The 27,400-nt window shown below is 40.7% G+C and overlaps 1 protein-coding gene across 1 annotated transcript in view; it reads left to right on the top strand.

Moving 5' to 3' along the window:
* The window catches only part of LeuRS-m (Leucyl-tRNA synthetase, mitochondrial), a 370,394-nt gene that overhangs the window by 122,590 nt on the left and 220,404 nt on the right, over positions 1 to 27,400 (top strand). The window contains exon 5 of the mRNA XM_080284805.1: positions 24,599 to 25,414. Within this exon, the coding sequence (XP_080140931.1) occupies positions 24,599 to 25,414 (816 nt within the window). The remainder of the gene's footprint in view (positions 1 to 24,598; positions 25,415 to 27,400) is intronic.

Raw genomic sequence — 27,400 nt, 5'->3', positions numbered from 1 at the left:
TGATACCAACTCTAACGTATGGAAGTGAAGCTTGGACGTTGTTGGAAGGACACAAGTCAAGAGTGAGAGCAGTGGAAATGAGTTATTTAAGAGGAGCCTGTGGAGTCACATGGAGAGACAGGCTGACAAATGAGGATATAAAGGAGCATTGTGGTGTGGATGTGATAGGAAGCGTTATGAGGAACACACTGAGGTGGTTTGGCCATGTGGAGTGGATGGAGGGTGAAAGACTGACGAAGAGAGTGTATGTGAGTGAGGTGGAGGGGGGAAGAGGGAGGGGGAGGCCGAGGATGAGATGGAGGGATGGGGTGGAGAAGTATATGAGAGAGGTGGGTGTGAGTTGGGAGCAGGACAGTGAAATGGCGGGGGACAGGGCGACTTGGAGGCGATTTGTTTGTGGCCACCCCAAATGGGATTGAGGCGTTTGGCAATAGATAGATAGATATATCTTTCCTCAAACTCCCTTTGAGCTTCTCTCCTTATCCTTGTATAATTATTTCTTGCCATCTTGCAGTTGTTATATGCTCTCTCACTTTTATGTCATCTGTATCTGATCCACAGCAAATCTCTTTTCTCTTTTGCATTTTTACAATCAGTATTAAACCAGTTCTTTATCCTTATTTCCTTGTCTTTGTGCAATGGAACATAATTATTGTCTCCTGTTTTGTAAAATTCATAGAATTTTTTATATACAGTATAACATTTATGTCTTGCCCTCTTAGCTCCTTTTCCCAATCTGTATCATTGAATTACTTTTTTAGGTCATGATAATTTCCCTCTTTGTAGTTTAGCCTCATTTTGTAATTTTCATTACCTCTAACTGTATCATGTGTTCTCCAGAAATTGTAATTTATTACCGCATGGTCGCTTTTGCCTAAAGGGGAGTGACAGATTATATTGCCTAGTAAATATGAGATCTTGCCTAGTAAATATGAGATCTAATAATGAGGGGTCTTCTGGTCCTCTTTTTCAGGTGTTCTCCTTTACATGTTGTATTAGAAAAAATTCCTGTATAAGGCCCAAAAGTTTTTGATCCCAATAACTTTCATGGCATTTTCTATCTAGAATATTCCAGTTTATATTTGTGTTAAAATATTCTATTAGTATAATTCTTTCAGATTTTTCTTTTGTTCTGTATAGTAGGGTTCTTAAACTTTGAATTGTCTTTTCTTCCAGGTCTTCATATTTGCCTCCATCCCATGTGTTTGTCTTGGGTGGCATATATAAATTTGCCACACTTATTATCCTGTCTGATATACTAATCTCTTCTGCAACTACAGTAAAAGCTCGATTAACCGGAATGCATGGGGATTCTTCCATTCCAGATATGGAATTTTCTGGATAATTTGAATGTTACTCTTAGAAGTTTTCTGGGAGGTCAAACAAATGAAATACAGTAGTACCAAACTTGGGACTTTATTTCATAAAACATGTTATTCAGTATTAGATACAGTACAGGTAAGATACAGGACAGGTACACTCATGGTCACTGATATCTGCCCAGGGGTGCCCCCTTCCTTCCTCAGAATACCCAGGGAAGAGGGGAGGGGGGGACGAAACGAGCTCCACCCACCACTATCCCAGCTCCCGACCATCCCTTATACCCCTACCCAACCCCCCACCCCATCCGTCATTCTTAACTAGCAGTTACATCTCAGGCTGATATCATGCTTAACACTCTTGGTCCCACTACTAATACAAACAAAGAACATTAGGATATGTTAAAAGAATATAACTATCAACATGTTGCGGCAAGAAATTAATGCATTTTTGACATTGACAGTAAAACAAAATGTTAACAACAGCCACCTCAGGCCTCCTGTGTTGGGTGCACTGCTTTGCAAACACACACACACACACACACACACACGAGCAGCCGGAGAGAGAGGTCGTCCCAGGCATCGCTCCTAACCTTGAGTAGTTTCAGGAATTTTGTCTGTCCTGTCTCCTAGGGTCTTTCTTTAAATTTAAAATAATGAAAGTTGGTAGACTACCAAAAATGTAAAGATTTGTTGGCAATAGTATACATGAATGTTTGTGGCTTATTCGGTAACAGCTGTTTAGGTACTTTACCGGTACGTTAAAGATGGCCGAAAATGTAAACAATGAGGGAATAGAATTTCAAGGATTTGATGCTAATACTAATGTCATGGACCTGGTGAAAACATTAATTATGAGGATTAGTGAACTCGAAAAAAAAGTAGAGAATCTAGTGATAAAGGATGTGTCAGGAAATACGGAAACCACCATACAGAGTCTAATCCAGTCCAACGAAACAGCCAATGAAGAGATTAAGAAATTGAAGAGGGAGAATGTTGAACTGAGGAGGAAACTTGAAGAGAGTACTAATAAAACGGAGAAGGTGAGTAATGTACTAGAAGAACACAAGGCAAAGTGGGCACACGTAGAAGAAGAACAGAAAGAAGTGGTCAGCTTAAGAGAGATCATCCAGGAAGAAAGGGAAATGAACAAGAAAGAAATGGAAGAAAATGTAGTGAAAATACTGAAGAAAAAAGAGAAAATAGTGAGAGAAACTGTAGAAAGGAACAGATGTGTGGTAGTCTTTGGAAACAGGGAAGAGGAAGAAAAGGTTAGGTTCGCAAGACTCGAGAAAGACATGAACATGGTGAGAGGAATATTAGGCAAGATTGACCCCGAAGGAGACAAGTGGGTAAAAGAAATTGAGGAAGTAAGGAGGATAGGGCCTTATAAGAAAGGGGAAACAAGACCAATGAGAGTCAAGTTTACATCAGAAAGTGTAATAAATGAGATACTTAAAGTGACCTGGAAATTAAGCAAAGAGGCGGGGATGGAAAATATTATAATAAGAAAAGATCTGAATGAAGAAGAAAGAGAAGTTTTAAAATCATTAAAGGAAGAAGTAAAGGAAAAAAATGATAAGAGGACAGAGGAAGACCGTAATACTTTTTTTTGGAGAGTATTGGATATGAAAGTAAGGAAATGGTATTTAAGGAAATAGAAGTGAAGGAAACTAGGGGGGATGGTTGTGAAAGATCAGAAGTTGAAGAAGTGATACGGACAGAGAGTAGGAGAGAAGAGGGTATTAATAATGTCAAAAATAATTTGAAGGTGATATATACTAATGTTGATGGTTTCATATCGACAAGGATCGAAATTAATGATTTCGTGAGAGAACATGAACCTGATGTCATGTGCCTTGTAGAGACCAAATTAAGAGAAGATATTGATGTTCATTTGGGAGATGGTAAATACAAACTGTGGAGAAAAGACAGGAAAGAAAAAAAGGGAGGAGGAGTGATGATAGCAGTGAAGAATAACATAAATGTAATACTGTGGAAATGGGAGAAGGCAGGGCTGAAGTGATATATATGAAATTAGAAACTGGAGAGAATGTTAAGAGAGATATGGCGGTAGTGTATGTTCCCCCAAAGACGAGAGCATGGAAGGATGACGAATACCATGAGATGTTGTCAGATATGGCTAGCTACTTGCAAAAAATAATTGAGAAAAGCAATAATATAATTTTGGTGGGTGACTTTAATTGTAAAGAGGTGAACTGGGAGGAATGGTACTCGGGAGGCGGCGAGGATTCGTGGGGTACTATGTTATTAAATATAATAATGAATAATGTGATGACGCAGTGGGTCAAGGAAGAGACACGGTTTCGAGGTGAGGACACACCAGCAAGGTTAGATTTACTGTTCACCAAAGAACCCGATGTAATAGAATCATTGGAATATCTCTGTCCTTTGGGAAAAAGTGATCACGTGGTCATTGAGTTCCAGATGTTAATAGGAAACGTCGAGCCAAGAGACGAGCTTCATAGACAGGGAAGATACAACTTTGGCAAAGCAAATTTTACAGGATTGAGAAACTTTTTGAAAATGCGGATTGGAGAAAATTCAGAGAAACAAGAGAGATACAGAGGAAGTGGGATATCTTTCTAGACCTCTATAATTTGGGAGTGGAAAAATTTGTACCAAGAGTAAGAGGGAAAGAAAACAGGAAAAAAGAGTGGTTTAACAGAAGGTGTATGATAGCCAAAAAAGAGAGAGATAAGGCGTGGAACAATTGGAGAAAGAGAAGTAACGACAGAACAAAGGAAGAATATAAAAGAACAAGAAACGAATACACAAGAATACGTAGGGAAGAAGAAAGGAATTTTGAAAAAAGGTATAATTGACAAATGCAAGGATGAACCCAAACTGTTTTATAGATTTGTTAATGGCAAACTGAAACAAAAGGAAGGAATCACCAAGCTGAAAGTAGATGGAGAGGTCTTTAAGGATGCGGCAATGCAAGCAGAAATAATGAACAAACGTTTCCAGTCAGTTTTCACTAAAGAAAAGGAGCTTGTGGAAGGGGAGGGAGTGATTAGAAATGTTCCGGTGATGAAAGATATAAAAGTGGAGGTGCAGGAAGTGTATAAATTACTGGAAACTCAAGATGTAAGGAAAGCCCCAGGACCTGATGGAATTTCTAATTGGGTACTGAAGGAATGCAGAGAACAACTGGCGGATAAAATTCACAGCTTAATTGTATGCTCACTGGAAGAGGGGAAAGTGCCAAAAGAATGGAAGAGGGCAAATGTGGTACCAATTTACAAGGAGGAAACAGGGAAGAACCCCTGAATTATAGACCAGTGTCTCTAACCAGCATGGTCGCAAAATTGTGTGAGAGAATCCTGAAAGACAGATGGATAAAATATCTGGAAGAGATGAATATTTTGGCTGAATGTCAGTTTGGATTCAGAAGTGGAAGGTCATGTGTTTCAAACTTGTTGAGCTTTTACTCAAGAGCGATTGATGTGGTACAGGAGAGAGATGGTTGGGTGGATTGTGTGTACTTAGACTTAGAGAAGGCCTTTGACAAGGTACCTCATAAGAGACTAATGTGGAAACTAGAATATATAGGAGGACTAAAGGGGAAACTTCTGGAATGGATGAGAGACTTTTTGAGAGACAGACAAATGAGGACAGTAATAAAGGAAAAGATGTCTGGATGGAGGGAAGTAACAAGTGGAGTCCCTCAAGGCTCAGTGTTGGCGCCAGTAATGTTCCTGATTTACGTAAATGATATGGTAGATGAAGTGAACAGTTATGCGAGTCTGTTTGCTGATGATGTAAAGATCTTGAGGAAGATAGAGGTTGAGGAGGATTGTAAAATACTGCAGGAGGATTTGGATAGGATACATAATTGGAGCCGGACGTGGGAAATGAAATTTAATGTAAAGAAATGTAAAATATTGGAAATGGGTAAAAGTACCAGGAGACCATCACTGAATTATTTTTTGGGTAATGAATTAATCACAAAAAGGAGAGAAGAGAAAGATTTGGGAGTGCTGGTCCAAGATAGTTTGTCACCAGAAAAGCACATTAACAAGATAGTTGGAGAGACTTATAAACTCTTGACTAACATAAGAGTAGCATTTCATTATATGGATGAGGAAATGATGAAAAAATTGATAGTGGCCATGATCCGCCCCAGGTTAGAATATGCAGCGGTAGTGTGGTCCCCACACAAAGAAAGATATAAACAAGATTGAGAGAATACAAAGAACAGCAACCAAGATGGTCCCCAGTCTGACAGACCTGTCATACAGAGAGAGGCTGGAAAAACTGGATTTGCCTTCGTTAGAGGAAAGGAGAAAGAGGGGAGACATGATTGCGGTGTTCAGGACCATGGTGGGAGTAGATAAAATTGACAAAGAAGATCTGTTTGTATGGGATAAGAGAGCAACAAGAGGACATGGAATGAAATTGAAAAAGTCAAGCTGCTTGAAGGATATCAAGAAATATAGCTTTCCTTACAGAAGTATAGACTTATGGAATAGCCTGGACAAAGAGATCGTCCAGTCTAATAACTTAAACGAGTTTAAAGTTAAATTCGACTTATTGGGAAACAGCGACGGAAACCCACGAGCATAGTACATTCCGTGTATATCACAATTAGATATATTCTTAAATATTTGAAATGACTTAGACAAAGAGGTGGTGCATGAGAAAAACATTCATGTGTGTAAAGGTAGACTTGATAAATGTGGATATGGAGACAGGACAACACGAGCATTGCTCAATTCCTGTATACTACAAATAGGTAAATACAAATAGGTAAATACACACACACACACACACACACATGGAAGCATGCAAACACCCAACGCATGAGGCCTGGGATGGCCGTTGTTAACGTTTTTGTTTAATTGTCAACATTATAATGCATTAATTTCTTGCTGCAGCATGTTCATAGTCTTATTATATATTTTTTACGTAGACTGTAGTGGCGGCGCATGACTCTAAGGTTGTCATTATCATACCCTGGCAACCTACCATTCAAAAGTATGTCTGATTTCGTATCATATTATTATGCACAAACATATAATACACGAGTATGAATGAATGAATGATTATTATACACGAACATATGATACACAAATCACATTCGTCTCATATTATACACAAAGTCAGAAGCACTTTTGAATGGTAGGTTGCTAGGGCATGATAATAACAACCTCAGAGTCGCATGCCGCGACTACAGTATAGTGTTTTATATTTGTGTATTAGTAATGTGACTACGAGTGTAAAGTATGAGGTTACCTTGAGATGTAACTGCCAGTTAAGAATGACAAGTGAGGGGCTGGGAGGGGTAGGGGTATGGGGGAGGGTTGGGAGCTGGGGTAGAGGCGGGTGGAGCTCGTTTTGTTCCCCCCTCCCGTCTTCCCTGGGTATATGGGGGTACGAAAGAGGCATCCTTGAGCAGAAATTAGTGATCGTGAGTGTACACTACAATACACACAAAAAGATAGCAAGAGAAATTGTACAGGACTGAACACAAACCAGCAAACATTACCAAAAATTATTTAAAGAAAAATTTTGCTTATGTTACAGGCCAAAATAATTTTGAAAACTTAGCTGTGTACACTACTTTATCCTGTACTGTACAGAACTGATCAAGAATTATAGATGGGACGACCGGTATCCGAAATATTTTTGACCCCATGCCGGATCAAATTTGCGTTCCGGTTATAGGGATGTGCTGATGGATCGGATGCTGGTTAATTGAGCTTTTACTGTAATTCTGCTTGTGAGGGTATGTCTATTTCTATATCTTTTACTTGGAGTTTTTTCTTTTTTAGTATCATGACTCCTTCCCATTTGTTAAAATTATTGTCTCTTCACCAAATACAGTATTGTACTCATCCAAATTTAATGAGTTGTTTGATATCTATCTATCTATCTATCTATCTATTGCCACATGCCTCAATCCCGTTCGGGGTGGCCACAAACAAATTGCCTCCACGTCGCCCTGTCCCCCTATCCCCTGCCATTTCACAGCCCTGCTCCCAACTCACACCCCCTCTCTCATATACCTCTCCATCTCATCCTCGGCCTCCCCCTCCCTCTCCCCCCCTCCACCTCACTCACATACACTCTCTTTGTCAGTCTTTCATCCTCCAACCTCTCCACGTGGCCAAACCACCTCAGTGTATTCCTCCTAACGCTTCCTATTGCATCCACATCCACACCACAACGCTTCTTTATATCCTCATTTGTCAGCCTGTCTCTCCATGTAACTCCACAGGCTTCTCTTAAATAACTCGTTTCCACTGTTCTCACTCTTAACTTGTGCCCTTCCAACAACGTCCAAGCTTCACTTCCATACGTTAGAGTTGGTATCACAATACTGTCATGTAGTAACTTTTTCACTTTCATGCTCACTTCCCTGTTTCTTATCACTGCATTCAAGGAACCAGCAACCTTTCTTCCCTGCTGTACCCTTTCAAGCACTTCACCCTCCAAACCTCCATCCTTACTCATCATGCTACCCAAGTACTTGAACGTACTCACATTTTCCAATTCCTCACCATCCAACCTCACTGTACATTCGCTGACTTCACCTCTCTCAAAGACCATCACTTTACTCGTCCCTACATTCACTTTTAGATTCCGTTTCTTACACACTCTCCCAAACCTATCCACCAAGCCTTGCAGCTCCCCTTCATCTTCACCCAACAACACAGTATCATCTGCAAACAACAATACAGGGAGTTTCCAAACACTACCCTCTCTCACCAGGGCCACTCCAACATCCACTGCCCTACCTTGGAACTCCTTTATTATCCCATCCATTTACAGATTGAACAACCGTGGAGACATGACACATCCCTGTTTCAACCCAACCTTCAGAGAGAAAAATTCACTCAGTTCACCATCCACACTCACTGCAGCCTTAGCACCATCATACATACTCTTCATAGCATTCAGCAACTTCCCATCTACTCCATATATTCTTAATACTTTCCACAATCCTTGTCTATCCACCCTGTCATATGCTTTCTCCAAATCCATGAAAGCCGCATACAACTTCTTTCCCTTCTCTAGAGACTTTTCCACTAAAGATCTAAGAATGAATATCTGATCTACACAACCTCTTCCCTTCCTAAAGCCTCCCTGTTCTTCTCCAACTAATTCCTCTGTTATTTCCCTAACTCTGTCAATAAGTATCCTACCATACACTTTTCCTATTATACTAAGAAGACAAATGCCCCTATGACTACCACACACTTCTTTTTCCCCTTATCCTTTGTAGAAAGGAATAATTATACCTGACTTCCAATCCTCCGGAACTCTACCTTCCTCCCAGGCCAATCTGCACATCTTCCACATCCATTCTACTACTATCTCTCCCCCATGCTTCAACATTTCACCACGCACTCCATCAATTCCTGGGGCTTTCCCCAATTTAACTTTCTACATTGCTTCCACAACTTCTGTCCTACTGATTTCTTCCTGTCTTCTCACCTCCCTCCTTCTCCCAGCCATTCCCCAGCCACTTATGCTCGCATTACTTCCATCCTGTATATTCAACAATTCCTTAAAGTGTTCTCTCCATCTGCTCACTTTTTCTCCCTTCTCCACTAGTAATCTACCATTTTTATCTTTCACTCCCCTTCTAACCTCACTTCTTCTATTACTCCATCTTATTTGTATCTTGATTCTGGCCACCACCAAGTAGTGGTCAGAAAGTCCACTCCCCCAACCTCTATAAGCTCTTGCATCCAGTACACATCTTTGTATCCTTTCATCCACACACACATAATCAATCATTGCCTTCCTTTCATTCAGTTCACCACCCACCCTTCTCATCACTCGCCACGTATACCTGTGGATCATTTTATGCCTGAAGAGGGTATTGGCTATCACCAATCGCCTCCCAGCATAAATGTCCACTAACGCACTGCCATTCTCATCTCTCTCAGCAGGCACACCCCACTCACCAACTATTCCATCTACCTTCACATTCCCTACTTTACCATTCATATCACCGATCAAAAACACTCTCTCATTCCTTCCAGACTTTTCCATGCACACTTCCACATTTGTCCAGAACTCTTCTCTCACTCTGCTTGCACGATCTTGCGTTGGCGCATACACGCACGCAATTGCCCACATTTGTATTCCAACTTTCAATCTTACCCACACAATCCTTGACCCAACTGATCCATACTCTCTTATGTTATTCTTCCATCTTTTACTGACAGCTATACACATTCCTTCTTTTGCCCTCTCATTCTCACCTACTTCTGCACATATACCCCATCCATACTCCCATTCTTTCACACACTCACCTCTCCATTTAGTTTCATTGATATCCTTGGGGGTAATTTTGTTTCTGTTAGACAGATAATATGAGGCTCATTTTCTATTTTATAGTCGTTTATCTCTAATAATTTGGATACCATTCCATGTACACTTGAGTACATTAACTTAACCATATTGTCCACATATTTGACATTGCTTGAGTCTGCTATCTTGTTTCTATTTAGTCCCTGCTGTTTATGTGCCATTTTTCTTACTTGCTTAACCCAAGGATGGGAGGAAACTAGCACTTTGGGGATGAAAATTTATTGCAGCTTTAATATTGGGTCACAAATAGGTTTAGGCCCAAGTACAGAGTGTTAGAGATATAAAAATACCATGAGGCGCTGGGGCGCACTTATTTGTCTAAACTATATCCCATATAAAGTTACCCAGGGGATGAGAACAGCCTCTGCCAACAAACAAATCTTTAGTATAAAGATCCCAGCCAGACACTTGCTTACCAGCTGAAATATAAAATAACACCACAAATTCCTATTCAAACAAATCATAGGCGGCATGTTTTGGTTACAAATATTAATAACTGGGGCCTTTCAAATTATCTTGCAACTCTCCAGATCATAATAATCCATAAATACCTTCATACTTTATTTTGGAACACTAGACTACCTATTGCAACAATGTATACAATCAATTTTATATAACATCCACCTGTTGATGAAGTTGAAAAATAACAATCCAGCAGCTTGTGCTGGCATACTTCTTTCAACAAATATTTGTACTTACAACTACCTTCACATTAAATCAGCAGCACCTCAGACTGTTAAAACATAGTGCCATGTAGAACTAGACCTCCTAACTCACCTAAGCATGAATGAGAAATAAAACTACGTACAGCTGCCTGGAAGCTACTCCGCTCTTCCCTCCAAAACAAAATGCTCTTTTACCCACATTAGTGAGATATATTTCCTCTGCTTTATATTCAAGCACACTTAAATCAATATTCTTATTGTTGATACAGCTTACAAATATGAGACTCAGACAGGTTACAATAGCCTTAACATTATCAACTTTATACAAAAAAACAACCATTTTCTTCCATTATTTACAGGTATGGCTAAAGTAAAATATTTTCAGCTCACTGCACTCACTCCCATTTTTTTTTTTTTTTCTTTTTCCTACCATGCCCCAGGCCGTCAGCTAGATCCTCCTTACTGCCGACTTGGGCAGTGTGTGCACATTTGAGTGTTTACCAGCTGTCGTCCTATGACTCCTCCTAAGTGAATTGGATCTCTCCTCAATGATATTAGCAGTTGATTCTTCTGTAGAGCCACATTCAGAATCTATTGGTTGGATCATGAAACTGTCGTTATCTGAATTACCAACTTCCTCTATACTAATCTTGGAACCTATCTCATCATCAGCAGAGTACACATGATCACTGTCTGTTGAAGTCTTAGGGCCTGAATTTCCCGAGCCCCTTATTTTTCTCAACATCGCTCGATGGACAACTCGTTCTTCACCTATTCCAGATGCAGGGTTAACTCTGTACACTCCATTCACAGGATTCAATACATTAATCACCCTATAGACCTCAGACAACCAATGATCCTGTATTTTGTTCCTACCCCGAACCTGTTGGTTTCTCAACAGCACCTTATTTCCCTCCTTCAGTGGATACAGTTTTGTTCGCTTATCGTACAAACATTTCCTCGATAACATTTCCTTTTGTAATTGCTCACATGCAGATTTCCATGCTAATTCTAACCGTTTCTCCAATATAATGACCCAGTCATCCTCTCCTTCATCTGAGTTACTAACATTCAAGAGAAAATCAACAGGTAACTGTGCCTCCCTACCAAATACCAGATAATGGGGTGTGAGCCCAGTGGCCGAGTGTGGTGTGCAATTATATATAGTGGTTATCTCTCCTAGGTGTTTAGACCAACATAATTTCTTTTCGGGTGTAATAGAACGCAGCAAATTGTGCACAGTTCTGTTAAAATGCTCACACTGACCATTCCCTTTGGGATGGTACGGAGTAGTTCTTGTCTTCTCAATCCGAAGTACTTTACATAGCTGTTTAATCAAAGAACTCTCAGAATTTCTTCCCTGATCAGTATATATCCTTTCAGGAATATCATAACGATAGAACACCTCCTCAACTAAAACCTTTGCAACAATGGATGCTTTCTGATCTTTTGTGGGAAATGCCAGGGTGAACTTACTGAACACATCTGTAACTACTATTATATTCTCTTTTCCATCTCTAGCTGGCTCTGTCAAGGTAAAATCCACTGCTATAATTTCCCAAGGTCTCTTAGCCAACAGTGCTTCCATTGGGGTTTGGATCACAGGCACCTGCGGCTTGGATACTATGCATCTGCTACACTCCTTGCAATAACTCTCAATGTCTTCATAAAACCCTGGCCAATAGCAGAGAGATTTTATCAGATTTGTGGTTCTTTCTATGCCCTGGTGTCCCATACAGTCATGCATGGCTTTCAAAACGTGTGGCTTCAGTATGGCTGGTAAAACAAACTGTTTCTTATCATCCTTGGGAATGATCCTGTACAGCATTCTATCTCTCACATGCAACTGCTTCCTCTCCCTCCATAACTGAGCAAACTCATGATTCATCTTGGCTTCCTGAACACCATCTAATTCATTATGCTGATGCTACAAAAATTTTCCAATTACAGGGTCTTTAGATTGCAGCAATATAAATTTCTCTTTGGGAATACCAGGCAAACAGACATAACTATCAAATTCCTCCACTGGGCAACTTGGGCTTCTAGAATCTGAAGGAGATGCATCTGACACATCAGGCCCCGAAACTTTCCCGACAAACCTCTCTTCTGTCAATTCAGCTCCGGAAACTTCCACAGCAAAGGCCTCCACTTCCTCTGAAGAGCTGCCACTAGTAACATCACCCTCTGTAGTCTTCCTGGACAGCCCATCCACATTACCGTTCGCTCTACCTGCCTTGTATAAGACCTTAAATTGAAACTTAGCAAGTTCTGCAACCCATCTCTGCTCTACTGCACCTAGCTTCAATTTCTCGAGTCTACTCAGAGGGTTATTATCTGTGTAGACAATGGACTGACTACCCATCAAATAATCATTAAATTGATCTGCTACTGCCCATTTCAGTGCAAGTAACTCAAGTTTCATAGAGCTGTAGTTAGACATACCTGTATTTCATTCTGATCTTTTTAAGCCCCTGCTTACATAAGCAATTGGATAAAGCTTACCATCATACTCCTGCGAAAGCACTGCACCTAAGCCTTGAAAGCTAGCATCAGTCTCAACAACAAAGGGTTTTGTATAATCAGCACATTTCAGTACGGGGGCATTTATCAAAAGGCTCTTCAAAGTTTGGAAGGCTTCTTCCTCCACTTCAGTCCACCTGTCTAGAATTGAAGCCCTGCCAGCTGTATTATGACCCCCAGTTATAGCATGCAAAGGTGCAGCAATTTTGGCAAATCCTGGAACAAATCTTCGGTAAAATGATGTAAAGCCTAAAAATGACCTCAACTCCTTTATGGTCCTAGACCGCGCCTATTCTTTTACGGCTGTAATTTTGGAAGGATCTGTTTCCACCCCTGCTTCTGATATTTTGTACCCCCAAAATGCTACTTCCCGCTGCAAAAAGTGACATTTACCTGGCTTTAACTTTAACCCGTACTTTAGCAATTGAGAGAACACTGTCCTCATCCTGTCTAAGTGCTCATCAATAGTTTTAGAGAATACAAGTAAATCATTCAAGTACACTAACAATGTTAAGAATATCTCATCACCAAATATCCTTTCCATCAGGTGCCAAAAAGTACTGGGGACATTGGTCAACCCAAATGGCATCCTGCGGTACTGATATAATCCAAAAGGTGTACAAAATGCGGTTTTAGGTCTGTCTCGTTCCATTACCTTCACTTGATGGTACCCAGATGCTAAATCAAAAGTTGAAAACCAACAGGCACCTGCCACAGCATCTAATGACTCAGCTATTCTTGGGAGGGGAAAGGCATCCTTAAGGGTGACTGCATTCAAACACCAGTAGTCGACGCACAATCTTAAACTCTGCTCCTTCTTTCGAACGAACACTACAGGGGAGGCATAAGCACTAGAACTTTCCTCAGTCACCTTATCTTCAAGTAACTTTTCTGTATGTTCCCTAACCTCCCTAATTTGATTAGGAGGGATCCTACGGAATGGCTGTTTGATAGGGGCCTGAGTTGTCAGCAGAATCTCATGTTCTATCTCATCAGTACATCCAAAAGCATCTGAAGACAAAGCAAAGACATCTTTATATTCTCAAATCAGTTCCCACAATCTCTTCTGGTCAGCCTCAGAGACACCTTTAACATCTACATCAAATTGATATTGTTGTAAATCACTGGGCACTTGATTCATTATAAATGTAGGTTCAGTACAGGTACTACCAGCAGGCATTGTGGAAACTTCACAAGTTTCAGCTACATATTGTTTACATGTTTCACCCCTTGCAACTGTTCCAACTTTCCAAAAACTCTTAAGCCTCACCAGTACACCTAATACAACCATGACCACTCCCTTGCCATCATTTGCTGTAGAAAGAGTGGGAATTAGTATTAAACCCCACGGAAGCCATCCCTCATCACGCTGAAGTGGCTCGATGAGATATTCCTTCTGTTCACAGTAACGAGGCATCAGTACTTGTATAACTTTCTTTGAGTTAACTGGGATTATTATTGGGGATGAAACCCTGGCATAACCGAACCAGCACCTTTTGTTCCACCTTTTTTTCTGTTCCACTACTTTCAGACACTGTACCAAAGCCTCATTCCCAGGGGTTTCAATTAATTTTTGCATATAACTGGAACCATACATTTGCCGAAACACTGATCTGCATTCCTGTAACACGTTCATGCCAATTAATACTTGGTTTGGACTTACTTCTCGCTTGGCCTTTGTTACTATGATTCCGCAGTTTGATACCATTTCCCCCCCAATACACACATCCACAATAATATAGCTTAAATAGGGAATGCATCCTCCATTTGCAGCCTTGAAATTTACACAAATCTATACCATTTGGTTGAAAATACTGTAATTTTTGTAAAATCCCTCATCAACCAATGAAACCTCACTACCAGTGTCTAATAAACTCCGAACCTTTACACCTGCCATCGTGACTATAGCTGATGGGGCCTTCCCAATTAGACCTTTCCAGTTTTCAGGTGTCCTTTTTGAGTGAACCCTTTGACTGGATTCAGTTGTGTGTACCCCCACTGCCCTGTTCACAGCAGTGGGGGTTCCTCGTTTCCCATTGAAGGGGGTGCATATGCTGCTCCCTTACAGTATGTTGTTAGTAGTGTTTGAGTATCTGTTCCTGCCAGGCTGTACATCTGTACACTGGTATGCCATGTGGCCACTTAGACCACAGTTATAACACTGACCTCTAAACCCATACCATGGATTTCTATACTGACTTCCTCGTCTTGGCCGGTTACCTCTACTTCAACCATAATATGATGTGCCAGCATTAACCCTGTTACACTGCATGTCTACATTATACACCATGTTGGCCTGCTTTTGATTAGCGACACTCAGTTCCATACTCTTTTTCCTGTTTATTCACTGTTTGTGTAGTTTCCAGTGAAATAGCCTCCAAGCGTTGGATAACCGGATCACTGCAATCTCTTGTTGTGGCATACTCACTGGCTTCTGTTTCTTTTGCTACATCACTGTGTCCTCTTCATACTCTATCACAAGCTGTTCCTCTCTTGCTCGTTTTTCAGCTACCCTTACCAGTTCCTCGAATTTTACAGTGGGGTGTTCATCTAAATGTCTTCTGATAGATAAACCAAACACTCTGTCTCTCAGATTTCTAACAAATCTTTCCTTTAGCCTTTTCTGCCTCCAGTCACTCTCCATAGGGTGCATGGCTGAAGTTCCCTATCAGTATCCAGTAATGCATCACTATAGGCCCAAATATCCTCCTCCTCTCCTTGTTTTCTTTGCACAAGCTTGTCTTCCAATTTTCCAATTCTGTATATGACTCTGAACGACCATATGTTTCACAAATTACTTTCAGTACTTGCTGTGGGGCTCTGCGTATGGAGTATGGACAATTCCAAAGCCGAGCTCTTGCCGGACCAGCCAGATATCTCAGGAGATACTGGGTTGACTGAATCTTGTCCCATTCTAACTGCTTAGTGTTATCTCTGGCATCAGCAATCCACTCTCTTATAGACACAGTTGTCAAGTTATCACATGTACCAGTCAGAACTCTAAGTTTGGGTTCATAACTCATAACCTGTGGTCTTACATCATCACTGACATGAGAACCCATTACCTTACTTCCAGCATTATTTACATTAAGAGTATTCACTTCCTTCTGCAATGCATCCAGTTAACTTTCCCACAAAGCATTGTACAGTAAGCCCCCGCGTTTGGCGATCCAATTAGTCTGGCGAAACTACCGCCAAATTCGAATTTCGCCAAACGCGAGTTCTTTTTACCATATAAATTGCCTATAAAGTGCCTCAATCAGTCTTTGGTCATTGCCAAAGTCTCCCTTTTGACCCCTAAAACACCATCTTTCGAGCTGAAATAAAATCTTTTGCCTTCACATATTAATACACATGTAGAAAACAGACCAATAAACAATAAATAAAGCTAATAAGACATGATATAAAGGTTGTAACTAACATAAATAGAGTGAAGATAGGCTTGCTTGGCTGGGAACGTCGGAGTGGCAGTGGGGGCAGCTTAGTTGCTACCACCACTTTCCTCATCACTCTCCCCCTCCTCCCCCATAACCCCCTTAGCAACCATTTGTCTCGCTTGATCGTCCACTTCATCGAAGCCAGAAAAGTCAGCATCCAGCTTAAAGAGGGCAGCGAAGCTTGGCTGGGGAGGTTGGGGAGGTTGGGGTGGCTGGGGAGGTTGGGATGGCTGGGGAGGTTGCGGCTGTTCTTGTGGCTGTTCTTGTGGCTGCTTTTGGGGCTGTTCTTGTGGCACATCGAGTGGGGGGGGGTTATCAATTATTTCACAGTTATCATCGTCTATGGGAATGGTGGCAATGACGTCTTGGATATTGCGTTGTCTGTCCAGATTCTCTAAGAAAAACTTTGTTATTTTTGCCTGCTTTGACATTTTCAATTTTTCTTGATATTGTTCAACGTGCGGCCGCCAGGGGACCGCCAAGTTTGAATTCAAATCGCCAAGCGAGCATTCGGTGGTCCGTGGCCACCCTACCGCCAAAAGTGAGTTTCGCCAAGTTGAAATTCGCCAAACGAGGGGACTTACTGTATCGTTTTAGTTCATCTTTAAGGCCACCACCCGTAGCTAAACTGTTCTCATTTTAATCACATGGCTCACACCATTAGTTCGCACTAACTCTTGCTCCCTCACCTGAGTCACTATGAGGCTGCAAGAAGCTCAGTAATTCATCTGCAGTCTCCATGTTTGATACTAGCCTCCTGTGTCCTGTGGCCTCTTGATTCAGCAGGATTAAGGATGGTCCTGTTCCTCTTGTCCTTCATTAGGGTAGCTCCCACTTCATACTCCACCCCCTGGGTGACTGTGTCTCTGCTAGAATACTAAATATTGTACCATTTGTACCAATTACCCCACATCTCCACCAAGTGTGACCCAGGGATGGGAGGAAACTTGCACTTTGGGAATGAAAATTTATTACAGCTTTAATATTGGGTCACAAATAGGTTTAGGCCCAAGTACAGAGTGTTAGAGATATAAAAATACCATGAGGCGCTGGGGCGCACTTATTTGTCTAAACTATATCCCATATAAAGTTACCCAGGGGATGAGAACAGCCTCTGCCAACAAACAAATCTTTAGTATAAAGATCCCAGCCAGACACTTGCTTACCAGCTGAAATATAAAATAACACCACAAATTCCTACTCAAACAAATCATAGGTGGCATGTTTTGGTTACAAATATTAATAACTGGGGCCTTTCAGATTATCTTGCAACTCTCCAGATCATAATAATCCATAAATACCATCATACTTTATTTTGGAACACTAGACTACGTATTGCAACAATGTATACAATCAATTTTATATAACATCCACCTGTTGATGAAGTTGAAAAATAACAATCTAGCAGCTTGTGCTGGCATACTTCTTTCAACAAATATTTGTACTTACAACTACCTTCACATTAAATCAGCAGCACCTCAGACTGTTAAAACATAGTGCCATGTAGAACTAGACCTCCTAACTCACCTAAGCATGAATGAGAAATAAAACTACGTACAGCTGCCTGGAAGCTGCTCCGCTCTTCCCTCCAAAACAAAATGTTCTTTTATCCACATTAGTGAGATATATTTCCTCTGCTTTATATTCAAGCACACTTAAATCAAAATTCTTATTGTTGATACAACTTACAAATATGAGACTCAGACAGGTTACAATAGCCTTAACATTATCAACTATATACAAAAAAAAAAAAACCATTTTCTTCCATTATTTACAGGTATGGCTAAAGTATAATATTTTCACCTCTACTCTTTCAATCCTACTGTATTGTAAAAAAAATTTACTTCTTTCTTTATCTGATCTTACATCATTGCTACTTTTTGCTTCTTCCTCTTTTCCTTTAGTAATCCCCTTTCCTCTTGAGCTGGCACCTTCTTATCCACACTTCTATGTACTCCTCTAATTCCCCAAGTTTGTTAGCATTTTTTGATATCTCTTCTACAGTGTTCACACTGTGTGTGTGTGTGTGTGTGTGTGTGTGTGTGTGTGTGTGTGTGTGTGTGTGTGTGTTCTGACCTAATTGTTCTTACCTAATTGTATCTTTACAGGAATGAATCAAGCTCGTATTGTCCCGTCTCTTAAACCATTTTTATCGTACATATCCTTACATTTATGAATTGTTTTGGCACTCGCTGTTTCATTTGGTAGTGCATTCCATTGATCAATAGCCTTATTTGGGAAACTAAATTTCCTTACGTCTTTATCGCCTCTCTTTTTATGTAGTTTTTTGCTGTGTCCTCTTGCCGATGCATCCTCATAGGTTATGTAATAATTTATGTCTATTTTCTCCTTCCCTGATATGCATTTATATAGCATAATCATGTCTCCTCTCTTCCTTCTCTCCTGTAGTGTAGGCAGATTCAGTTTTTCTAGTCTTTCTTCATAGCTTAGATCTCTTAAGCTTGGTATCCGTCTTGTAGCGGCCCTTTGAACGTAATCAATCTTATCTATGTGTTTTTTGAGATGAGGACTCCAGACTTCTGATGCATACTCCAGGGTCGGTCTGATGAATGATGTTATTATCTTTCTTAGCATGTCTTCATTTATGTATGTGAATGCTATTCTGATATTTGCAAGCAGTGTATACATGTTCCGTACCTTCTCACTGATGTGGTCAGCCGGAGATAGTCTGTCACTGATAATCACACATAGGTCCTTCTCTTTTTCTGATGTGTGTAGGGCTTTACTTCCTAATTTATAATCCCAATGTGGTCTTTTTCCACTTTTACCGAACTTGATTACATGACACTTGTCCACATTGAATTCCATTTGCCATGTATTGCTCCATTCATGAAGTTTATTTAATTCTTCTGGTAGCTCTTTATAAGAGTCTGTGTTAGTAATTCCTCTTTGCATTTTTGCATCATCAGCAAACATATTTAGATAGCTTTCATTTCCAGTGTTACTGTCTATGTTTTTTTTTTTTTTATAACATGTCCGACTCTGGGTAAAGGCTTCAGGGCCTATTTCCAAGTCCCAGTAGTCCTCCTTGGGGTCACTTATATACACTAAAAACTTAACTGGTGCCAGCACTGAGCCCTGTAGAATTCCGCTAGTCACTTCCCTCCGTGATGAGTAATTTCCCATTAGTACTGTTCTCTTTTTTTTTTTTTAGAGAGAGAGAGAGAGAGAGAGAATCTTGCATCCAACAATACAGTTTGCCTCGGATTCCTCCATGATCGTACAGTTTCCATAAAAGTCTTTGGTGTGGTACTGTGTCAAATGCTTTCTTGAAATCTAAGTAGATACTGTCCACCCATCCTTCTCTTTCCTGTATTGTGTCTGTTACTCAGTTATAGTAGCTCAACAAATTAGTAACACATGATTTTTCCTTTCTGAAACCAAACTGTCTTTCTGTTATCATACTGTGTTCTTCTAGATGATTTACCCAAACTTCTCTTATCAGCTTTTCTAATACCTTGCTTACAACACTGGTTAGTGATACTGCTCGGTAGTTGAGTGGATTTTGTCTATTCCCTTTCTTTAATAAGGGAACAATGTTTGCTTTCTTCCAAATATCAGGTAGTTTACCTTGTCCCAAGGATTCCATGAAAATTAAAGATAATGGTTTACTTAACTCCTTTGCACATTCATGTAGCACTCAACATGAAATTTCATCAGAACCGTTTGCTTTTCCTTTGTCTAATTTACTTAACTCCTCCTGTATTTCTTTATTCTAATACTTGTATATCTAGTAGTATGTGTGGGCATGCGTGTTCCATATATATCCCTCTCAAAATTACTTTCTTTTGTAAAAACTTATTGGAAATTCTTATTTAGTGCATCACAAATATCCTTCTCTTGTGTGTAGGTGATCCCCTCATCTGTAATGGATTTTATTTTATCTTCTGCTTTGGTTTTGCTTCTGATGTAGCTGTTAAATAGCTTCGGTTGATCACTACTTTTATTTATGGTGTCTTCTTCAAACTGTTTTTTGGGCTTCCCTCCATATGTTTGTATATTCGTTTCTTGCTTGTTTATAGTTGCTCTATGCCCTTTCACTATTGTCTTTTCTGTATCTGTTCCACAACAAATCTCTTTTTTTTCTTTTGATTTTTTACATTCTGTATTAAACCATTTTTTTATTTTCTTTTCTGCTTCTTTGTGCTGTGGGATGTACATCTGGACTCCTATTTCATAAAGTTCACAGAATTTTCTATATATAACATCTACATCTTGTCCTCAAAGCTCTTTTTTCCCAATCTGTTTTTAAGAAGTATTTCTTTAGGTCATGATACTTGCCCTTTTTGTAGTGAAGGCTCTTTTTGTAACATTCATTACTCTTAACTGTGTCATATGCAATCCTGAAGTTGTAATTTAATACTGCATGGTCACTTTTACCAAATAGAGAGTGATACATTTTATTATCAGTATCATTTTCTATCTATCTATCTATAGCCCGATGCCCTAATCCCGCAAAGGATGGCAGCAGACAAAACACCTCCAAGTCGCTGTGTCACCCTCCATTTGATTACCCTCCCCCCAACTCAACCCCCCCTCCCTCATGTACCTCGCAACTCCATCCCTCCACCTCATCCTCGGTCTACCCCTCTCTCTTCCTCCCTCCACCTCACCTACATACTCCCTCTTAGTCAGTCGTTCATTCTCCATTCTCTCCACATATCCAAACCACCTCAGTGTATTTCTCCTAATCTTATCAACGACATCCACATCCACCCCACAACGTTCCTTCACTTCTTCATTCATCAACCTGTCCCTCCATGTCACTCCACATGCTCCTCTCAAGTAACTCATTTCCACTGCTCTCGCTCTTGACTTGTTCCCCTCTTGCCAGGTGCACACCTCGCTTCCATACGTCAGGGTAGGGGTCACAATACTATCATGCAGTGACTTCTTAACTTCCATACTCACCTCCGTATTTCTCATCACTGCTTTCAGTGAACTAACAACCTTCCTTCCCTGTTGCACCCTTTCACGCACTTCATCCCCCAAAGTTCCATCCTTACTCATCACACTACCCAAGTACTTGAATGCACTCACATTCTCCATATCCTCACCATCCAACCTCACTGTACATTCTGTGACTTCATTCCTCTCAGACACCATAACTTTACTTATGTTTACATTAACTTTCAGCTTCCTCCTCCTACACACTGTCCCAAATTCATTCACCAAACCTTGCAACTTCCATTCATCTTCACTCAACAATACTGTATCATCAGCAAAAAGCAACACCGGAATCTTCCAAATCTCACCCTCATTCATTAGGGCCAGCCCCACATCCACTGCCCTACCTTGCACCTCCTTCACAACCCCATCCATGTATATATTAAACAGCCATGGAGACATCACACAACCCTGTTTCAGTCCCACATTGAGATCAAAGAACTCACTCAGCTCACCATCCACTCACACTGTAGCCCTAGCTCCTTCGTACATACTCTTCACAGCATTCAACAATTTCCCCTCCTCCCCATATATTCTTAATACCTTCCACATACCTTGCCTATCTATTCTGTCATAAGCTTTCTCCAAGTCCACGAAGGCAGCATACACTTTCTTTCCCATCTCTAGATACTTCTTGACGAAACATCTTAGAACAAATATCTGATCTGCACACTCTTTTCCCTTCCTAAATCCCCATTGTTCTTCTCCAACTAGCTCCTCTGTCATATGCCTAACCCTGTCAGTGAGTATTCTACCATATATTTTATCAGTCACACTAATAAGGCAAATACCCCTATGGTTACCACCTACTTCTCTCTCCCCTTTTCCTTTGTATAAAGGAATAATTATACCTGATTTCCAGTCCTCTGGAACCATTCCCTCTTCCCAAGCCAATCTACACAACTTCCATATCCACTCCACAACAATCTCACCCCTATACCTCAGCATTTCACCACACACTCCATCAATTCCTGGGGCCTTTCCCATCTTGATCTTCTTCATTGCTTCCACTACTTCCACCCTGCTGATCTCTTCCTCCCTCCTCTCATCTCTTCTTCTCCCAGCCATTCCCCAACCTCTTATACTCGCATTGCTCTCAGTCTCTACATTCAACAAATCCTCAAAGTGCTCCTTCCATCTCCTTAATTTCTCTCTCTTCTCCACCAGCAATCTATTATTCCTATCTTTCACTCCCCTACTGTATCCCCTTTCACACTGCCTTACTTTCTTTACCTCCTTCCAAAACAATTTCTAGTGGAATCATTTTCTTGCCTAGTAAATATAAGATCTAGTACTGATGGTATGTCAAGTCCTCTTTTTCTGGTGCTTTCTTTTACATGTTATGTTAGGAAGAACTCCTGCTCAGGGTCAAGGAGCTTTTGGTCCCAACAGCTTTCATGACATTTTATATTTAGAGTACTGTATTTCAATTTATATTTGTATTGAACTCTCCATTTACTATAATTCTTTCAGATTTCTCCTCCATTCTATATAGTAATGCTCTTAAACTTTGAATTGTTTTCTCTGCCAGGTCTTCATATTCGCCTTTTTCCCAAATGTTTGATCTGGGTGGCATGTATAAATTTGCCACAGTTACCTTCCCTTCAGATGTACTAATCTCTACTGCAATCAGTTCTACCTGTGAGGGTACAACTAGTTCTACTTCCTTGACTTGCAGATTTTTCTCTGTTAATATTATAATTCCTCCTCCTTTTTTTAAGTTCCTATCTCTTCTCCACATATTGTATTCCTCTAGGTTTAGTGTATTGTTTGATATCCTTGGTGTTAATTTTGTTTTAGTTAGGCAAACAATATGTGGTTCTTTTTCTTTGATATAGTCATTCACCTCTAGTAATTTAGATACCATTCCATCCACATTAGAGTACATCAGCTTAATCATCTTGTTTACATACTTGTCATGACTTGGGTACCTTTCTCCTTTTTATTCCCTCCTGTCTGTGTACCACTTTTGAACCTGCAGTCCAATTACTTTGTAAAAAAATTTGTTCTTCTCCTTCTCTGGTCTTCCCTCTTTGTTCTTGCCTCCTCCCTCTTCTTTTTTAGTAATCCAAGTTCCTCTTTAGTTAGGCATCTTTTTATCCATACATTTTTGAAGTCCTCTTTTTCCATAAGTTTGTTTGCATTTTTCAGTATTTCCTCCACAGTGTTTACACTCTGGAAGGTAACTTTCAGGGGCCTTGATTTATTTCTCTCATATTTCCCTAGCCTTTTGTGTTCCATTATGTCTTTACTACAGATTTCCTCTGACACTTCCTTCAATATGGTCATTACATTTGCCATCTCCTTTTTGTCCCTCAAAATCTTGTTTTTTATTTCTTCCTCCTCTATACCAGTGATTATTATAGATTTGTAGATGTCTGCTGAATCTTTGACCAATTTTGGATTGTTTTGGATTATTTTCTTCACTTCCTTTTTAATGCTTTTTTCTTCAACTCTTGTTTCTAAGTCTTTCTTTGCTTTCACCATTTCAGCATATGTGGTTCCCACATCATTTTTGTAGCTTTGCATCGCTTCATTTACCTGGGTTATTTTCTCATCACTATCACTGCTATGATCTATCAGAGTGCTTGCCTGCCTTATTGTCTCTGTATCATACCTGAACTCTTCCATAATTCTTTCATGGTTGACAACTGTGCTTGCCATTTCACTAATCTTCCTTCTAGGTGTACCCACCTCAACTGTTAACTCATCTATTGTTGTGTCTTTCTTATTAATCTCCTTTACTAAATTTTCATTCTCTTCCTTCTGCATGTGCAACTGCTTTTTAATTTCATCTATTTCACTCTGAAATGCCTTTCTAATCTGTACACTCGTTCCACCAGCTTATTATGCGTTTCCATTTCCAGCAGTTCCTGGTAGAAATCATCATCTTGTTTTCTGTCTTTGTCCCTTTTCTTGATTCTTTCCAAAGTTGATTTGCTAAAGATGGTGGTCATCTTCTGGTACTAACAGAAAGGTTCTACTTACAGTTTTGCATTCCTTTACGTCAGAGACTACACAGTCAACACTGAAACAGCTGATTTGCCTGTTTCGGCACTGCTGCTTACTTCGTTGTATTGTGTTATTGGAACAACACTTTTACTTAAACTTCCTCTTTTATAATAGAACACTATTTAGTTGGGCCTAGTACTGAGCTTGACTCATACAAAGATACTTTTTAGGTATAGCCATTTGAGGGCCGAGATTGACCCAGTGCAGAGCGATGCCAGGCACGTCCTTTCCCTCTCGCGTCTAGTGTGTGTGTGTGTGTGTGTGTGTGTGTGTGTGTGTGTGTGTCACATGTTCATTTCACATACATTTTCTTTTTCATATATTTTAGGTTTTCCAAGTCCCTGTATGATGGCTTGTCGGACCCAGTGCTGGAGGACTGGCAAGATATCTCCAAGATACAGAGGCATTGGATTGGACAGTGTGATGGCTACCGGGTAGAGATGTGTGTTGAAGCAAGAGAAAGCAGAGTTAATGGGCAACAGACTGCAGGTCACAGTCAAGAACCAATACATAGACAAAATGGTGGGCAACAAAGACAGTCATTTATTCGGTTGTGGATGGCTCGCCCTGAACTTATACATGGCATTAGCTTCATTGGTGTTCAGCAAGGTCATAATCTAGACTGTGAAAAAGATAAAGGGCAGAGTGTTGGGTCTTACCGTATGTTAAATGTGATGGCTGTTTGTCCCCTAACTCACAGGAGAATCCCAGTTATTGTGAGTGATGATTTGCCATTCCACAAACATGCTGAATACTACGTAGGAGTGCCATGTGTATCAGAATGTGATGCAAATATTTCAAGGACATGTGGGTTTGAGGCTATGTGTGTTCTTAAAGATGGCAGACTTGTGAACTCTGGTGAGCTAGATGGAATGAGTATGGAAGAAGGCAGGGCAGAGGTGCTGAGGAGACTTGAAGAAGTAAATTCTGGTGGATACCAGACCAGTGCCCGTCTGAGAGACTGGGTGATCTCCAGGCAGCGGTACTGGGGCACACCTATACCCATCATTCACTGTGACCAGTGTGGGGCAGTGCCAGTGCCTGAGGATCAACTGCCGGTCACACATCCAGACATCACTTTCTCAGGAAAGGGTGTCTCACCACTCATGGAAGCAGTTGATTGGCTCAACTGTACTTGCCCAAGGTAATGTTAATTTGAATTTACTTTTGCTGTACAGAGTGTTTAGTAGGGAAGTGTAACCATTTACTGCAGTGGCATTGCAGTCTTTTATTCTGTTTTTACTATCATCAAATGATTGCTGGATGTTTTGTTTAGATCGATGTGGGTGTGTGACAAAGTTGTGTGATGTCCCCATGGTTGTTCAGTATACAGTACCCTCGCGTCCAGTATGGTATTTTTGTCAGACAGTACTACCGTACTGCACAAAATCCGTTCTGGACAAACAACAGACCATATGGGAAAATTAATAATGTCAGACAAGCCTTGAAAAAGTCCCCCCCAAAATTCAACTTAACTACATTTTGGCACAGCTAAGATTTTACCAACCTTTAAGGTGAGTGGTAATGGGCTTGGGTGGGAAGAGGGAGGGGTTTCCAAGGCTGTAGGAGGTCCTACTGACCCCTTGGAGGAGGGCCTTCATGGTCCTGAGGAGGCCTGTCTGCCTCAACCTTCCTCATAAATCCCTCATAGTTACACACTGCCACATTGTTGTCTTCGTCATCAAGGGGAAGTGCAATACCGCAATTTGACTGGCACACGTCACGAGTCATGAGGAAGGCATACTGGACTGGTGTGGCAGTACTAGGGAAACGTTCTTTAGTGTCGGCCATTTTCCCACGCGCATGTGGGTAGTAATACTGGACGCAACATGTCAGTACTAGAGGAGAACTCATTGGATTTGGCCCACTGCACGGCCGATCCATACTAGCCCAACAAATTCATACTAGAGTAATAAATTATTTAATTTTTTTGCTGACTATACTGGACAAACGCATACTGGGCGCGAGGGTACTGTATGTATGGATGGGGTGATGAGAGAAGTAAAAACACAGGTAATAGAGAGAGGGGTGGCATTGGTAATGAATGGTGATGGGTGGGATATCTCAAATTTGTTGTATGCTGATGATGCAGTACTACTTGCAAATACCGGACAAGAACTTAGTAGATTAGTGCAGAGTTTTGCTGATGTCTGTGAGCGTCGTGCCTTGAGAGTAAATATAGAAAAGAGTAGAGTGATGGTTATTGAGAGAGAATGTGACTCCCAGTTTGATATTACAGTGAATGGAGAGAGACAGGAATTGGTGAGAGAGTTCAAATACCTGGGTACAGTTACAGAAAAGAGAGGAAAATGTGTGAAAGAAGCAGAAAGTAGAGTGACACAAGGAAGGAAAGTAGCTGGTGCTATGAAGGCCTTGATAAGAAACAGAGGCTTGAGTGTTGCAGCTGCATGAGGCTTCCATGAAGGAGTGTTAGTGCCGTGTTCATCATTTGGATATGAGACTATGGTGTGGTATGAAAATGAAAAGTCAAGAGTGAGCGCAGTGGAGATGGGACTGCTGAGGAATGTACGTGGAGTACAGAGAAAGGATAGGATATGAAATAATGTGATTTGTGAAAGATGTGGAATGAGGAAGTCAGTGGACACCAGAATCGAAGAGAGTGTACTGAGATGGTATGGTCGTGTGGAGAGAATGGGTAGCAATAGAGTGGTGAAAAAGGTATATATGAGCAAATTTGAAGGAGAGATGAGGTGAGGTAGGCCAAGGAGAAAGTGGAGGAATATGGCAGATGACTGTGTGAGGGAGATATGGAAGTCGGTGAGGTTAGGGGACTGACAAGAGATCAAGCAGGCTGGATGAATATTGTGAGAAGAAGTGCATGATCAGGGATTTGGCACCTCTTTTTAACGTGACAGTGTCCAGAGTAACTCTATTGAATACATTAATGTGAAGCTGCAGAATGTGGTGAATGTTTTTGGCATATCAGATAGTGCCAGGATTCCGAGGGCATAATGATGAGCGAATGGAAGCTTGGCCCATTGGAGTCGGCAGACTTGGACTGTCTGGACATTGCTACTCCTCACCCTGCCCGTGGGTGGGATCCAGATGATGTTGACGATGATTTGCTTAGAAGAGATTTTTGAACAGGGGTGAGATACAGCCTTCATTA

Source organism: Coenobita brevimanus, chromosome 13 (assembly GCF_032717465.1).
Source record: "Coenobita brevimanus isolate Jiangsu-jjx chromosome 13, ASM3271746v2, whole genome shotgun sequence".
NCBI classification, from domain to species: Eukaryota; Metazoa; Arthropoda; class Malacostraca; order Decapoda; family Coenobitidae; genus Coenobita; species Coenobita brevimanus.
This window is presented reverse-complemented; position numbering and strand designations above follow the sequence as displayed.